The following is a 14405-nucleotide window of genomic DNA, read 5'->3' as shown; positions in this document are numbered from 1 at the left end:
GCGGGCCGTGATGACGTGACGTCAGATCACCAGGAGAAGGGGCGGTATTTAACTGCGGAGCGCGCGGGACTTTCAAAGCAGAATCAGAAAAGCAGAAAGTAGAAAGTCCGAGCAGGAAAAAGCACGTAGTTATAAAAACAACGAATTCTTTCCCGTGATATTTTATTAGTTCGGATAACCATGGACTGTCTGGACGTTCCGAAGATCCTCCCGAACTCCCCTAACAGGGCCCGGGGTCAGATCCAGGTAAATAACGCATTTAGACCCCGTAAAAACGTCAATATCAATGTGTTATTATCGTGTGGTTTAACAGTAGAAGGTGTCATCATGCTGTTGAAAGACATTAACGTGTTCGTGTCTGCAGGTTATCTTCGGACCGATGTTTTCTGGCAAAAGGTAAAGATTTATTCGATCAAATCGCATATTGTCCTAAACGCTGAGGTTATATATGATGTGCATTCCTTAATAACGGTGTGAGAAGGTGGTGTATAGTATATATACTTTTTTTTAAAAAAAATATTGAAACACAATGTTTTAAATCTACTGTAGTATTGTTTAGTATATGCTGACACAACAAGGCGGGGTTAGGATCCCGCCAAATCCGCCCTGTTGAGGTGAGGCCCCGCCCCCATGGCGCTGTGACGCTTGTGGCGGTTTCTTCTCCTGTGTTCAGATCTGTATAAAGTTAGATATCTGTCGCCTCCCTGTTTTGAGAGCTCTATAAAGTTAGATATCTATTCGCCTCCCTGTGTTGAGAGCTCTATAAAGTTAGATATCTATTCGCCTCCCTGTGTTGAGAGCTCTATAAAGTTAGATATCTATTCGCCTCCCTGTGTTTAGAGCTTTATAAAGTTAGATATATATTCGCCCCCCTGTGTTGAGAGCTCTGTAAAGTTAGATATCTATTCGCCCCCCTGTGTTGAGAGCTCTAAAAAGTTAGATATCTATCGCCTCCCTGTGTCTTCTCGTCTGATTAGAGCTTCATAAAGAAAGGGCTCTTCTGTCTGCTTAGAGCTTCATAAAGTTAGAGCTTTATTCTACTCCGTCTTTGTTTAGAGCTTCATAAAGTTAGAGCTCTATTCTCCTCCGTCTTTGTTTAGAGCTTCATAGAGTTACATCTCTATTCTCCTCCGTCTTTATTTAGAGCTTCATAAAGTTAGAGCTCTATTCTCCTCTGTATGTGTTTAGAGCTAACTGTTTCTGATCCTGTTCTTGCAGCACAGAGTTGATAAGGAGGGTTCGTCGTTTCCAGATCGCTCAGTACAAGTGTCTGGTGATCAAATACGCCAAAGACACGCGCTACTCCGAAGAGGGCATGGCGACGCATGACCGGTAAGGACTCTCGAGTCGGATATGTGTGTGCTTGCAAAGTTTAACACAATACACGTGTGTGTGTGTGTGTGTGTCCTTGAGGTAATCCGTTTCCTGTTCTCTCTCTAGATACACTATGACGGCCATCCCAGCGACCCGATTGGCTGATGTGTTTCCGCTCACGACGGACGTCTGCGTGATCGGAATAGATGAAGGACAGTTCGTAAGTTTCTCCCGATCCGATGACTGACGGCACTCATTTTCTTTTATTATCATTTCTTTATTGAGTAATCGTCCTGTTTGCGGGCGGCGTGTGGCTCAGGAGGTAGAGCGGGTTGACTGGTAACAGGAAGGTCGCTGGTTCGATCCCCGGCTCCTCCTAGCTGAGTGTCGAGTAGTCCCTGAGCGAGACGCCCCCCCCCTGACTGCTCCTGACCAGCTGGCTGTCGCCCTGCGTGGCTGACTCCGCCGTCGGGGTGTGAATGTGTGCGTGAATGTGAGGCAGTGTTGTAAAGCGCTTTGAGTGGCCCCTGGTTACAGAGCGTTGTGTTAACGTGGTCCGTGTCCCGTTGGGTTCCAGTTCCCCGACACGGTGGAGTTCTGCGAGGCGATGGCCAACCTGGGGAAGACGGTGATCGTGGCGGCGCTGGACGGAACCTTCCAGAGGAAGGTGAGTTTCCTGTGTGTGTGTGTCGGGCTGGTGAGGGTTTGTGTGTTGTTTTGTGCGTCATGCTGAAGTCTGTGTTGTGTTGTGTGCGTCCCCTCATGCTGAGTTGGGCGTTCATGTGTCCCAGCCCTTGGGGAACATTGTGTGTGTGCATCATGCTAAGTTGTGCGTCACGCTGAGTTGTGTGTGTGTGTTGTGCGTCCTGCTTCATTGTGCGTTCCTGTCCCCCAGCCCTTCGGGAACATCCTGGGCCTGGTGCCTCTGGCGGAGAGCGTGGTGAAGCTCAACGCCGTCTGCATGCAGTGCTACAAGGAGGCGGCCTACACCAAGAGGCTAGGGGAGCAGCAGGAGGTGAGGGGCCCCTGGGGGCCACAGGGGGCGGGTCAGGGGCCACAGTCCCAGAGGGAGTCCTAGCGGGGCCCCAGAGAGAGGCTCACTATCGCTAGGTTAACCCGTTCCCCGTTTACAACGGGATAGCTAGGGTAAGACGCTGCACGATGCCAAGTACTGGTTCTAAGGTCAAGTTTACAATAAACCAGGAGGTAATTCGTGGGTTTATGTCAGATTTTAAACCTTTCAATCCAGCCACTTGTATTAGTAGTTTGTCTTTTTATAATATGCTGACTGCTATATATATAAAATGCTATTTATATAATTAATGTAATTCCAATGCGGCCCAGGTGGAGGTGATCGGGGGGGCGGACATGTACCAGTCGGCCTGTAGGAAGTGCTACGGGGGTCTGATGGGCAAGGAGAACGCGCCCCCCCCACTGCGGGACGAGACCCCCAGCCCCCAGGAGACGGGGGCCGGCCGCCCGCTGGAGGCCTGCGTACCCCGGAAGCTCTTCTCAGCGCTTCAGCTCTGAGGGCCCTGGGGGTCTTCGGTTTTTGTATGAAATTCAAGGAGTGTATCTTAAAGCATTAACCCTAACCCAATCCATTTTTGTGTGTGTGTGTGTGTGTGTGTGTGTGTGTGTGTGTGTGTGTGTGTGTGTGTGTGTGGGGCGGTCATCCACTGAAGGTCTGTGATCATGTCGCACGATTTTAATGTAATCTACAATTAAATTATTTTCTAGAGCAACATGTGCGAACTCTTTCCTTATAGCATCAGATTCTACGCTCTGGCTGAACTTGTGTTCTGTTTCCTCGTACCAGCAGAAACCTGTTTAGTTGGACTTAAGTTCTTAAACCGCTAGTTCGACCGGTTACCCTAGCAGGGTGTCGCCGTGTCCTCGAGCGGGCCGCCTCACCCTGACTGCTCCCGACGAGCTGGTTGTCGCTTTGCTTGGTTGACACCGCCGTCGTGTGTGACTGGGAGACAAGATTGTAAAGCGCTTTGAGTGGCCACTGGTTAGAGATGTCAACTTACAATTTACAGTATCAACATCTCAGCAAACGTTCAAGAAGAAACATTCTTCTTGATTTCCTTTGACGTCACCCTTACCAAAACCAGTCGCCCGTTGTAGCTCACCTAGGCTATGCATTATGATGAACCATAACATGTGCTTTTACTTTCGGTGTTGATGGTCAGTTCAACACCGACATTAAGCTTCTACCGAGGGGCCTCTGAGCAAAGCCTGAACAGGAGAGTTAGATTCGGAAATAACTTCACTAAAGTGTCTGCTTCATAATATGAAGATGTGACCTGCATGCAACATTTGTAAATCAGACTGACAAACCCAGAGAAAACATCTGTAAATCAGTGACAAACCCAGAGAAAACGTCTGTAAATAAGAGTGACAAATCCAGAGAACATCTTTAAATCAGTGTTTCTAATGGAGGCAGTGAAAGGCTGTATTGATTACTGATTAGTACATTGCCATGCACGCTGATACAAAGCAATGTTGTTCTCAAAAGACTTTTAAAAGTGAAAAGACAAACAAATAGAAAATACGTCCTTTTAAACATTTAATATTTTTTGAGACTTTTTCACTCTATTGACAAGGACATTTTGAAGCGAGGCGGGGTGAGTGACAGGCTGTCAAATGAATTGCACTCTGGGAAAAGAGACAGTGTATTTAGTGGTTCACTCAAACATGGATAGTCTTCTGTAGCATCATCAATAAATAAACAAACCCACGTTAATGTTACGCTGCCTCTGCTCACAGTATGTGAAGGTGAAGCAGACATTTTAAACGACAAATACAGAGAAAAACACATGGTGAGTTGGCTGATATGAAGCGGCGAGCGTTGTGGGAAGGAGAAGGCACTGGGCTCCAGGTGTCTGGGACAGGGAGACCCTTCTGGAGGGCTGTCCTCCGTATCGTAGCCCCCCGTACCTCCAGGTGCGGCACAAGAGGCCGTAAGTCTGTTTCTTTAACCCACGGTCAGCAGCCCTCGGTCCCTCGTATCAATACGGTACGGTAGATATAAAACATAATATAATATCTCTTATCTGATCCCAGCTGAGCTTTGACCCTCGGACCACAACGCCTTCCACCCCCCTCGTCCAGAGTCACAGTGACGTAGCTCAGTGACGTAGCGTAGCTCGGTGACGTAGCTCAGTGACGTAGCGTAGCTCGGTGACGTAGCTCAGTGACGAAGCTCGGTGACGTAGCTCAGCTCAGACGCTCCGTCCAGAGGAGTGGATCCTCCACCTCCACAGAGGGGGGGTCTTCCCACGCCGCCCCCCCCTCGGTATCCTAGTAGGGGGGGGGCTGGTAGGCCCCGCCCCCCAGCGGCTGGGCTCCGGCCGTGAAGAGGGTCTGCTGGTAGGGGTCGGCCCCCCCGCTGGGGAAGCCGGGGTAGGTGGTGGGGTGGTAGGCGCTGTGGGAGTAGGAGGTGGGGGCGTAGGCGGTGGGGGCCGCCGCCGGTGGCTCCATGCTGGTCGGCACGGCGACGCCGTCCATGCCGTGGCGATAGCGGCTGAGAGCGAAGTAGGTCAGGATGGCCTGGGGTGGGGGGGTTCACAGTTCAGAGCTCACCTAGACTCTGCATAGCCCCCTCACACCCCTCCTGTGTGTTGTACGTCTTGGCAGTCGATAACACTACCTATCATCGTGTAGCGTCCTACCCTAGCTACCTGTGGTGTATACGGGGAGTGGGTTAACCTAGTGATGGTTAGTGCTCGGCACTTACCTATGAACATCCTAACTGCACCCGCAGAGATATATCGTTGTTTCTCTTCTTCTGACAAACGTACTTATTGCAAGTCAGCATAACAACATGATTTAGGAACAGAAAAGATAATCAATAAGTGTATCAGATCCCCCTGAGGACAGTAGCAGCGTGAGCTGTGACTGGGTGTCGTGTGGCGACCTTGGCTACTATGAAAGGCGCTATATAAATTCAAGTTATTATTATTATTATTATGAGACGGGGTGCAGTGTCGGTCCTCCTCACCCAGGTGGCGCTAGAGAAGAAGGAGAAGGCGATGGCGGCGCGGGCGGCGTCCTGCGGGATCCCGCGGACGTCGCTGGTCTGACCCCACAGGCTGGCCAGCAGGCAGAAACACACGAACCACAGGAAGGACCACACGCCTGGCGCACACACACACACACAAGCATGCACGCACACACACGCACGCACACACACGCACGCACACACAGGGACCCGTCATAGCACACACACACACACACACACACGCACGCACGCACGCACACACACACGCACACACATACGCACGCACACACAGAGACCCGTCATAGCACACACACACATGCACACACACACACGCACGCACGCATGCACACCCACACGCACGCACACACACGCACGCACACACAGAGACCCGTCATAACACACACACACATGCACACACACGCACGCACACACGCACGCACACAGAGACCCTTCATTAGACACATGCTTGGTTTCATGGATGACATTAACAACATGTATCTAATCAATCGATTATTTTGATAAAATAGTGATGTGTGATTAAATAGTGGTAATAAAGAAATCAATACTGACAGAATTTGGCACTTGGTAAGCCACATGACCTCACATAACCCCCTCTAAGTAACTTATTAATCATCCATAAGACCGGTTATGTTGAACATGAGGCAGGGCGCATGGGCGGTTTCTCAGACGGGAACTAACCCGAGGGTCCTGTCAGGTTAACAGGTTAACCTATCAACTGTTAGAGCTTCACACTGTGAACATCCTTACTGTTCCGACAGAGATGTAGTGTTGTTCCTTCTGACGATATGAGTGTAGTAACTAAATGAGTGTTAAAGTAGGTTTCCTGTCAGGCTGCATTATCCCATCAGGCTACGATACCCACCCAGTGTCACACACTTCTCTAACGCACAAATCACCCCTTCCACATTCCTTCCCCTAAACTCCTTTCCCAGCTGGACTCCCAGCTGCCCTATTAACCTCAGCCAATCACGTCGCTCCCACCAGGAATGGCTCCTGCTAATTGGTAGCAGCACATCGCTAAGCGCTGAGAGACGCATTCCAGCCGAGCGAGAAGCACAATGAGGCTCAGTCCCCCCCGCTCACCGGAGAAGCCCAGGTCGGCCATGACGGCGTATCTGCGCCTGCGGGCGTCGCTGATGGCGGGCAGCGCGACGTCCAACAGCAGGAAGCCGCTGCAGCCCAGGAAGGCCAGGACCCCCACCCCCACGGCATAGCGGCAGGCTGAGCCGTCCCCGTGGAACACGCACTGCGCCTCGGGCCGGTTCCGCGGGTTCACCCAGCCCTCCGCCGTCACCGTGCCGAACACCACGATGGAGAAGATCTGGGGGGGGGGGGAGGTCAAAGGTCAGAGGGGTTAGGGTCACACTGAAGCGACTCCCAACCATTCATCACACATTCACCCCCCCGACGGCGGAGGCAGACACGCAGGGCGACGGCCAGCTGGTCAGGAGCAGTCAGGGGGGGGCGTCTCGCTCAGGGACACCTCGACACTCCGCTAGGAGGAGCCGGGGATCGAACCAGCGACCTACAGGTTACCAGCCCACCCGCTGTACCTCCCGAGCCACAATAGATGGTGTATGGGTGTTCCATGTTGGAATATCTACTTTGAATTGTTTCCGATGTGTTCGTTTCGAATGAGACTTTCTGTTTTCGCTGAAAAGTTGCATTCTGCAGGTAGCAGTGTGGCTACCGGACGTTTAGTTTGGATACGGAGCTGCCATCTTAACACGAAGGCTCTAACTGTATTCAAAAAAAAGGGTTAGGGTTCCTTTATTTGAATACAACGTGACAACAACCCAAACCAACAGAAACCCTGAACAAGTATTTGGCCAACAGTCGTTTCTGCTGAACTGCAGTTATTCCTATTTGTGCAAATCAGCTCCCACCTTGTCCTCTGTTTGCTAGTGCTGCTCCTGAAGTCAACACATTGGGGCCTGAGGCCGTCTTCAGACCACAGTGTGTAGCTGTCCTCTGCCCCCCCCCCAACCAACCACGCGCCTCACTCTACAGCTGCCGACCATGTGACACAACAGACATTTCCCACCTCCCAACAACATTCAGTCGTCCAAGAGTGAAAAACATATCCCCTTAATCTTTACTCGAGAGTACGTTCACTACGTTACATCTTCACCTGCTCTGGAAACCTCTCAAAGCTTTATTGACTCTATAAATGGACTGCATTTTAACAGTGCTTTTTTAACCAGTGGCCGCGCTTTGAGCGACGGCAGAGTCACCCACACAACGCGACCACCAGCTGGTCAGGAGCAGTCGGGGGGGGCGTCTCGCTCAGGGACACCTCGACACTCAGCTAGGAGGAGCCGGGGATCGAACCAGCGACCTTCCGGTTACCAGCCGACCTGCTCTACCTCCTGAGCCACATTCCGCCCTCTATACTATCCTGAGAGGACTCACTAAGACTTATTAGTACTTAGTCCTACCTAGGAATAACTAGGACTAACTAGGTCCTCCACGCCTCCAGGTTAATGAACAAAGTCCCTTTGTAATCATCTCTGAGGAGAGCTGGAGGGAGGGGGGAGCTGGTTTATGGTGCGTTAACAGATAAGGGGGGGGGGGGGGGGTAAGGAGCAGGTGTCTGCACCCTGAGGGAGGGGCCTCACTAGGGGTCTGGGGTCCGGGGAGGGTGGAGCAGAATGACGACATCAGGAGAAACTTAGAGAAAGGTGGTGCATTAATGATTTCCTAGAAGCACGTAATCGAGAAGTGAATCAGTTCAGAGCGGGGTCTATTTTGAACTGGGTCGGGGAGTATCAGACAAACTGATCTAGTCCACGTGGAGAGAGAGAGAGAGAGAGAGAGAGAGAGAGAGTTGGTGTATAATTACATGTTTACTACCAACATGCTCTCCCTCCTCACAGTAGCGTCGTTTGGTTAAGATCTCAAACTCTTTCTCAGATGTAGGGCATACTTTCCAACCCCTCCCGATGGCCCTATGACCCTGTTTGTGTTTCTCTGAAGGTTTGAATCCCATTTTTCTGTTGACTGGTACTGGATAGACATAGCCTACAGTGGACAGTGTGTTGTTTGGTGGTGGTTTTCTGATTTAATGAATCCATAAAGTTAGACAGACTTTAACAAAAGAATATTAAACCAGCTCTCCGATGGAGCAGAGAACCGTTGGTGAAGGACAATGAATGAATGAGCCTATTGTCTGTGGACCACAGCGACACGGCGACACAGCGACACAGAGAGACAGAGAAACGGAGTCACAGCCTTCCCCTTCACTCCCGGTCAGTCCTGGTCAGTCCCGCTCCCAGTCAGTGCTCTTCCCAGTCAGTCCCGGTTACCCCCAGTCCCTGTCTCAGTCCTGGTCCCGGTCAGTCCCGGTCCCGGTCAGTCCCGGTCCCGGTCAGTCCAGGTCAGTCCCGGTCAGTCCAGGTTAGTCCGTGCGGTCTAAACCCCGGAGCGAGGCGCGCGTTGCACCTGCCGCCCAAAACACTCCACTCCTCCCAAGAATGACCCGGCGCACCACCACACACCGACCAACGGCTCTGTAAGATCTGGACCTCTAAGTCCGGGAAGTTTCCGACCACTCACCCAACTGAAGAACCGTACGATGGTCTGCGGCTGCCGGGCAAACTTCCGTAGGTTAAAGCCTCCTCCGGGGAGCGGCGCCCCGTTCGCCCCCGTCCCGCCCGTCTCCATGTTGTCCCGACTCCTTCACCAGATCCGAGGAGGTCACAAGGTCCAAGGATCACAAGGAGCGCATCGGTGGGGGGCTCCTTCTGCAGCCGACCAAGAGACAGATAACCCGAACACCCTAGAGACAGAAGAGCGAACACCTTGGAGACAGAAGACCTGACACCCTGTAGACAGAACACCAAACACCCGGGCTGGAGAGAGACGGTAGACTGGACAACCTGCTACTGTGTTGCGCTGTTGGTGAATCTCCTCCCATTTCGGGGCGGCGTGTGGCTCAGGAGGTAGAGCGGGTGGGCTGACCTGCAGACCTGCTGTTACCTCATGGTCCCAGCAGGGGGAGGAATACCTGCTGTTACATCATGATCCCAGCAGGGAGCACTAGATCTGCTGTTACCTCAGGTTACCAGCAGGGGGCGGCAGACCTGCTGTTACCTCAGGTTAACAGCAGGGAGCAGCAGACCTGCTGTTACCTCATGGTCCCAGCAGAGGGCAGCAGCAGACCGCCAGGGGGCCAGAGTCTGACGCAGCATGGACCGCCAGGGGGCCAGAGTCTGACGCAGCATTTGATGTAGTCTGGTAGAGGGTGAGATGCGCCCTGCCCTTCATGGGATCAAAGAATCATCCGAACGTCGACACTAAACCTTAAACCTCGAGAAACTCTCCACTTTTATGCTGTTTAAGTCTTACGTTTCCTATAGGCTACTTCTAGTTGAATCAAATCAAATCAAACTTTATTTATACAGCGCCTTTCGTGCAAAATTGCAATACAATGTGGCTTAACAACACAATGACAATCAACATAAATAATAACCAAAATAAATCTAACCGATTTAAGATATTGCCGAACTAAATAGGTATGTTTTAAGGTTTCTTATGTATGACTCCAACAGCAGATTGCGATAAAATCACTCAAAAACCAAAACATCTCAAAGTTTCTGCTCAGTCCCTCGAAAGGTGGACGATGGCCTAAGAGATATGGTATCACGACGTACAGATCCAGTCCTACACCTGGAAACAGAAACATGCGCTCAGATGATTTCTGCTGACTCATCTTCAGCACTGCGCCAAAACGGACAGTTCCATCCGTCCCAGAACCAGTGGCACCGCTGAACCCTAAAACCAGTATACCAGTATATACCAGCACACATCGGATCTTAAGGGATGTCAGATCATCATACAACCTGAACTAATCAAAGCATATCAAATCATTTGGATCGATCGGTGCGTAATTACGCAGGAGCACGTCTGTTTCCAGTGGGGACGTCCCAGTCTGGATGCATTACGCATGACGGCGCCCGCTCCCTATATAAAGGAGGTGCTCCCACCGCACTGCTCTTCACTCAACACGCACCATGAGCTACGGAGCCGACCTCTACTCCTCCTCCTCCTACCGGAAGATCTTTGGGGACTCTCCCCGTTACTCCTCCTCTCCATCGAGGATGAGCGGCCATGCGTCCTCCGGTAACCGCAGCAGCGGGGGTTACCGGTCCCAGTCCGCCTCCCGCAGCGGCGGGTCCAGCTTGGGTGGTGCGTACAACAAGCGCTCCGGGGCCCGCAACTACTCCTCCATGCAGGTGGACCACGGCGTCTTCGACCTGACGCAGAGCAGCGTGCTCACCAACGAGTTCAAGATCATCCGCACCAACGAGAAGGAGCAGATGCAGGGGCTGAACGACCGCTTCGCCATGTTCATCGACAAGGTGCGCACCCTGGAGCAGCAGAACCGGGTTCTGGAGGCCGAGCTGGGGGCTCTAAGGAGCCGGCAGACGGAGCCATCGCGCCTGGCGGAGCTGTACCAGCAGGAGATCCGGGAGCTGCGCTCCCAGCTGGAGGAGGTGAGCGCGGAGAAGAGCCAGACGCTGATCGAGAGGGATAACATCGAGGAGGAGCTGATGAAGCTCCGGGGGAAGTACGAGGAGGAGTTCCGCATGAGGGAGGAGGCGGAGGCCACGCTGAAGGCCTTCAAGAAGGACGTGGACGATGCGACCATGGTGCGCCTCGACCTGGAGAAGAAGGTGGAGTCGCTCCTGGACGAGATCAACTTCTTGAGGAAGGTGCACGAGGAGGAGGTGGCGGAGCTAATGGATCTCCTCCAGGCGGCGCAGGTGTCCGTGGAGATGGAGGAGGTGTCCAAGGTTCCCGACCTGACGTCGGCGCTGAAGGAGATCCGAGGACAGTACGAGTCCATGGCCTCCAAGAACCTGCAGTCCGCGGAGGAGTGGTACAAGTCCAAGTTCACCGACCTGTCGGAGCAGGCGGGCCGCAGCCAGGAGACCATCCGGGCCAGCCGCGAGGAGCTCAACGAGTACCGGAGACAGATGCAGTCCAAGACCATCGAGATCGAGAGCCTGCGGGGAACCAACGAGTCCCTGGACCGCCAGTTGCGGGAGATGGAGGACCGGCACAACGCGGAGATCGCCAACTACCAGGTGGGTGTTCTTTAGAGGGGGTGGAGTGGGCCGGATGGCGACCGCGAGGTTGCTGGTTCGATCCCTGCCCGAGCAAGGCACGTCACCCTAACTGCCGCCGACGAGCCGGCTGTCGCATGTCGCATTGTTGTCCCCGCCGTCGGTGAGTGAATGTGTTTGTGTGGGTGAATGGCTGAATGTGTGTATGAATGGGTGAATATTTGTATGAATGCGTGTATGAATGGGTGTACGTGTATGAATGGGTGAATGTGAGGCAATATTGTAAAGTGCTTTGAGTGGCCACTGGTTCGAAAAGGGCTGTAGAAATGCAGTCCATCTACGGTTTAAGAGGAGAGGACACTTTGGGGGGTTTGGGGTCTCCAAGGCGCTCTGTGGTGCTGAACTGAGGCGCACAAGCGCACAAAGGCTGGGCCAACGCCCTGTCGCCCCCTGAGGTGACGTCTCCCTGTGATCCTAAACACAGAGGGGACACCCGGTTGGGACCTGACTGCGGCAATCCTTTTTATTTTATTTTATTCATTTATTCAATTTTAATTGTAAAAACAAATTGTACATTTTTAAAAACATGCTCTCGCACAAACAAACACACTCACACATGCACACACACACACACAGACACAAACACACACACACACACACACACACACACATACACACACAGACACAAAGACACACACACACACACACGAACTCGCACGACCACACACGCACACACACACTTTTTCTTTTCATACATTTTTATCCTTCTGTTTTGTATGGCCATTTATCCTCCGATTAAAAGTCACCGGCGACATCATAATAATAAAATTAATTTATAGGATTTATAAAGCGCTTTTTTGGAGGTCACTCAAAGATACTTTACATCATAGAGAAGACATATAAAAGAAAAACAAGAAAAAAAAATAAAGAAAAATTCAAAACGTGGTTTGGAATAGAGTCTCTATTAAAAATGTTCTATATATATTTATTAATTGATATATATTTGGACGTGTGTTAAGGAGGGCATGGCTCAGCTGGAGAACGACCTGAGGAACACAAAGGGCGAGATGGCTCGCCACCTCAGGGAGTACCAGGACCTGCTGAACGTCAAGATGGCCCTGGACATCGAGATCGCAGCCTACAGGTACGACCGTCTGTGACCACGACGCACACACACACACACACACACACACACACACACAGCCCGCGGGCCAAGGACCCACGAGGCCTTCTGTTGGGACTCATGATTCAGATCGAGAGTAAATTTCTTAACGTTTACATTGAGGGCGTTTATCAGACGCTTTTATCCAAAGCGATTTACAATAAGTACATTTGTCAGAAGAAAGAGAAACAACAATATATCTCTGTGGGTACAGTAAGGATGTTCATAGAACCAAGTGCCAAGCACTAACCATCACTAGGTTAACCCATTCCCCGTGTATAACAGAGACAGCTAGGGTAAGACGCTACACATTGTTCTGTTTTTAAGTACGGTCAACACACAATAAGTGCGTACATTAAGAATAACATTTCAATTATAATTAAAGATTTGACACACCTCTTAAACCATGACCAGTAGCCCTGATGTCTCCCCTCTCCCCCTCCCCCATGTCCCCCCTCTCTCCCCCCCCCCCCCCCCCCCCCACCTGTAGGAAGCTGCTGGAGGGGGAGGAGACCCGCCTCACCTCGGGGGTCAGCTACTCCACCCCCAGCCTGGGGGGCGGCGGCCAGAGCTACGGCTTCACCTCCCGCATGTACCACAGCGCGGGCGGGGGGGAGAAGGGCTCCTCCGGGGGCCGGGGGGAGGACGGCCCCCAGCCGCAGGGCAAGGCCGGGGGGGGCAAGGCCCCCCAGCACGAGGTCTACGAGGAGACGGTGGTCTCCACCAAGAGGGTGGAGAAGCAGCAGGACTCCAGCAATGACGTGCCCCCCAACACCAAGAACTAGGACCACCCCCCCCCCCGAAACAAACACACAACCAGGTCACCCCCTCTAGTCACCCCTAGTTACTATCACCCCTAGTTACTATCACCCGTCCCTCCGGGGGTTTCAAACCGGGCCGACTTTGGCTCTGCAGGCTGCGTGTGGTGTAGGGGGGAGGAGTGAGACGGGGGGGTGGAGGTGGAGAGTGAGACGGTCTTGTTGGTGGAGAGTGAGACGGTCCTGTTGGTAGAGAGTGAGACGGTCATGTTGTTGGAGAGGTGGCGCTCAGAGAAGTGTGTAGAGCGTAGCAGATGCACGTCATCCTTCTATCTACCTCTCCTCTTTCTCTCTCCTTCTCTCTCCCTCTCTCTCTCTCTCTCTCTCTCCATCTCTCTCTCCCTCTCCCTCTCTCTCCATCTCTCCCTCCCTCTCTCCCTCTTCCTCTCTCTCTCTCCATCTCTCTCCCCTATCAAACGGTGTTTGATGATACAATGTCAAACACACTTCTCACTTTAGACGTGGAGGTAGTGAATGTAAAAGCACTGCTGGGGGTTTCTCAGTGAGATATTCTCAAAGGATTGGTATGCAGCCGTATCATCATGCTACAAACACATTCATCTTATTACTCAAAAGGAAAATAGGATAACCACTGGCTATTGGATATCCACAAGAAAGAAATAAGAAAGAAATTGAGGTGTGTTGCATGAATGCAATTATCGGTAACACATATCACTCCAAGAACCGAAACATAATTAAACAAGTCGGCTGAAATCGTCGTCAGTTGTTATCGCCGCAGCCTGCGGACCCAACACCGCATGACACCAGCATGCAGGGCCTCCGTCAGCACCACCTCAGTCTGGTTATGAACCTCATCCAGCCTCCGTCAGCACCACCTCAGTCTGGTTATGAACCTCATCCAGCCTCCATCCACACCACCCGAGTCTAGAGAACTAGTGAGTCTAGTGATGGTGCTCACCTGCATGGTTCCTGTCTAGGTCCTGTTTACAAGGCAACAGTTCATTAGTTGTTACTCCTCCATCCTCATGGTGATAACCTCGAGGGGGCCGTGGCGC

At 52.1% G+C, this 14405-nt stretch overlaps 3 protein-coding genes across 3 annotated transcripts; 2 read left to right on the top strand and 1 right to left on the bottom strand.

Moving 5' to 3' along the window:
• Positions 1 to 47: 47 nt before the first annotated feature.
• On the top strand, positions 48 to 3037 carry tk1 (thymidine kinase 1, soluble). The gene is made up of 7 exons (XM_079730623.1): positions 48 to 246; positions 365 to 396; positions 1219 to 1332; positions 1441 to 1534; positions 1892 to 1981; positions 2210 to 2329; positions 2659 to 3037. Exons 1-7 carry the CDS (start codon positions 181 to 183, stop codon positions 2842 to 2844), a joined length of 702 nt encoding a protein of 233 aa, XP_079586749.1. The 5' UTR covers positions 48 to 180; the 3' UTR covers positions 2845 to 3037.
• An 839-nt stretch (positions 3038 to 3876) lies between these two features.
• Positions 3877 to 9184, bottom strand: syngr2b (synaptogyrin 2b). Its single transcript, XM_079758748.1, has 4 exons — positions 8897 to 9184; positions 6425 to 6662; positions 5321 to 5457; positions 3877 to 4869 (listed from the first exon to the last, which is right to left on the bottom strand). The coding sequence occupies exons 1-4, from the start codon at positions 9002 to 9004 to the stop codon at positions 4621 to 4623; spliced, it is 732 nt and encodes a 243-aa protein (XP_079614874.1). The 5' UTR covers positions 9005 to 9184; the 3' UTR covers positions 3877 to 4620.
• Positions 9185 to 10353: 1169 nt separating this feature from the next.
• Positions 10354 to 13356, top strand: LOC307071431 (alpha-internexin-like; the record flags this gene model as incomplete). Its single annotated transcript, XM_079730409.1, has 3 exons — positions 10354 to 11430; positions 12429 to 12553; positions 13062 to 13356. The coding sequence occupies 3 exons, from the start codon at positions 10354 to 10356 to the stop codon at positions 13354 to 13356; spliced, it is 1497 nt and encodes a 498-aa protein (XP_079586535.1).
• Between the last annotated feature and the right edge of the window lie 1049 nt (positions 13357 to 14405).

The sequence above is a fragment of the Pollachius pollachius genome, assembly GCF_949987615.1.
Source record: "Pollachius pollachius genome assembly, chromosome: 2".
Taxonomy (NCBI): domain Eukaryota; kingdom Metazoa; phylum Chordata; class Actinopteri; order Gadiformes; family Gadidae; genus Pollachius; species Pollachius pollachius.
This window is presented reverse-complemented; position numbering and strand designations above follow the sequence as displayed.

Bases quoted from the DNA above. Each gene is read 5' to 3' on its own strand.
- tk1 (XM_079730623.1), top strand. From the start codon at position 181: ATGGACTGTCTGGACGTTCCGAAGATCCTCCCGAACTCCCCTAACAGG. The intron at 247-364 runs GTAAATAACGCA...TCGTGTCTGCAG, and splicing joins GGGCCCGGGGTCAGATCCAG to GTTATCTTCGGACCGATGTT. The intron at 2,330-2,658 runs GTGAGGGGCCCC...AATGCGGCCCAG, and splicing joins GGCTAGGGGAGCAGCAGGAG to GTGGAGGTGATCGGGGGGGC.
- syngr2b (XM_079758748.1), bottom strand. From the start codon at position 9,004: ATGGAGACGGGCGGGACGGGGGCGAACGGGGCGCCGCTCCCCGGAGGA. The intron at 5,458-6,424 runs GTGAGCGGGGGG...TGTGTGCGCCAG, and splicing joins GGCCGACCTGGGCTTCTCCG to GCGTGTGGTCCTTCCTGTGG. The intron at 4,870-5,320 runs GTGAGGAGGACC...CCCCCACCCCAG, and splicing joins TCTTCTCTAGCGCCACCTGG to GCCATCCTGACCTACTTCGC.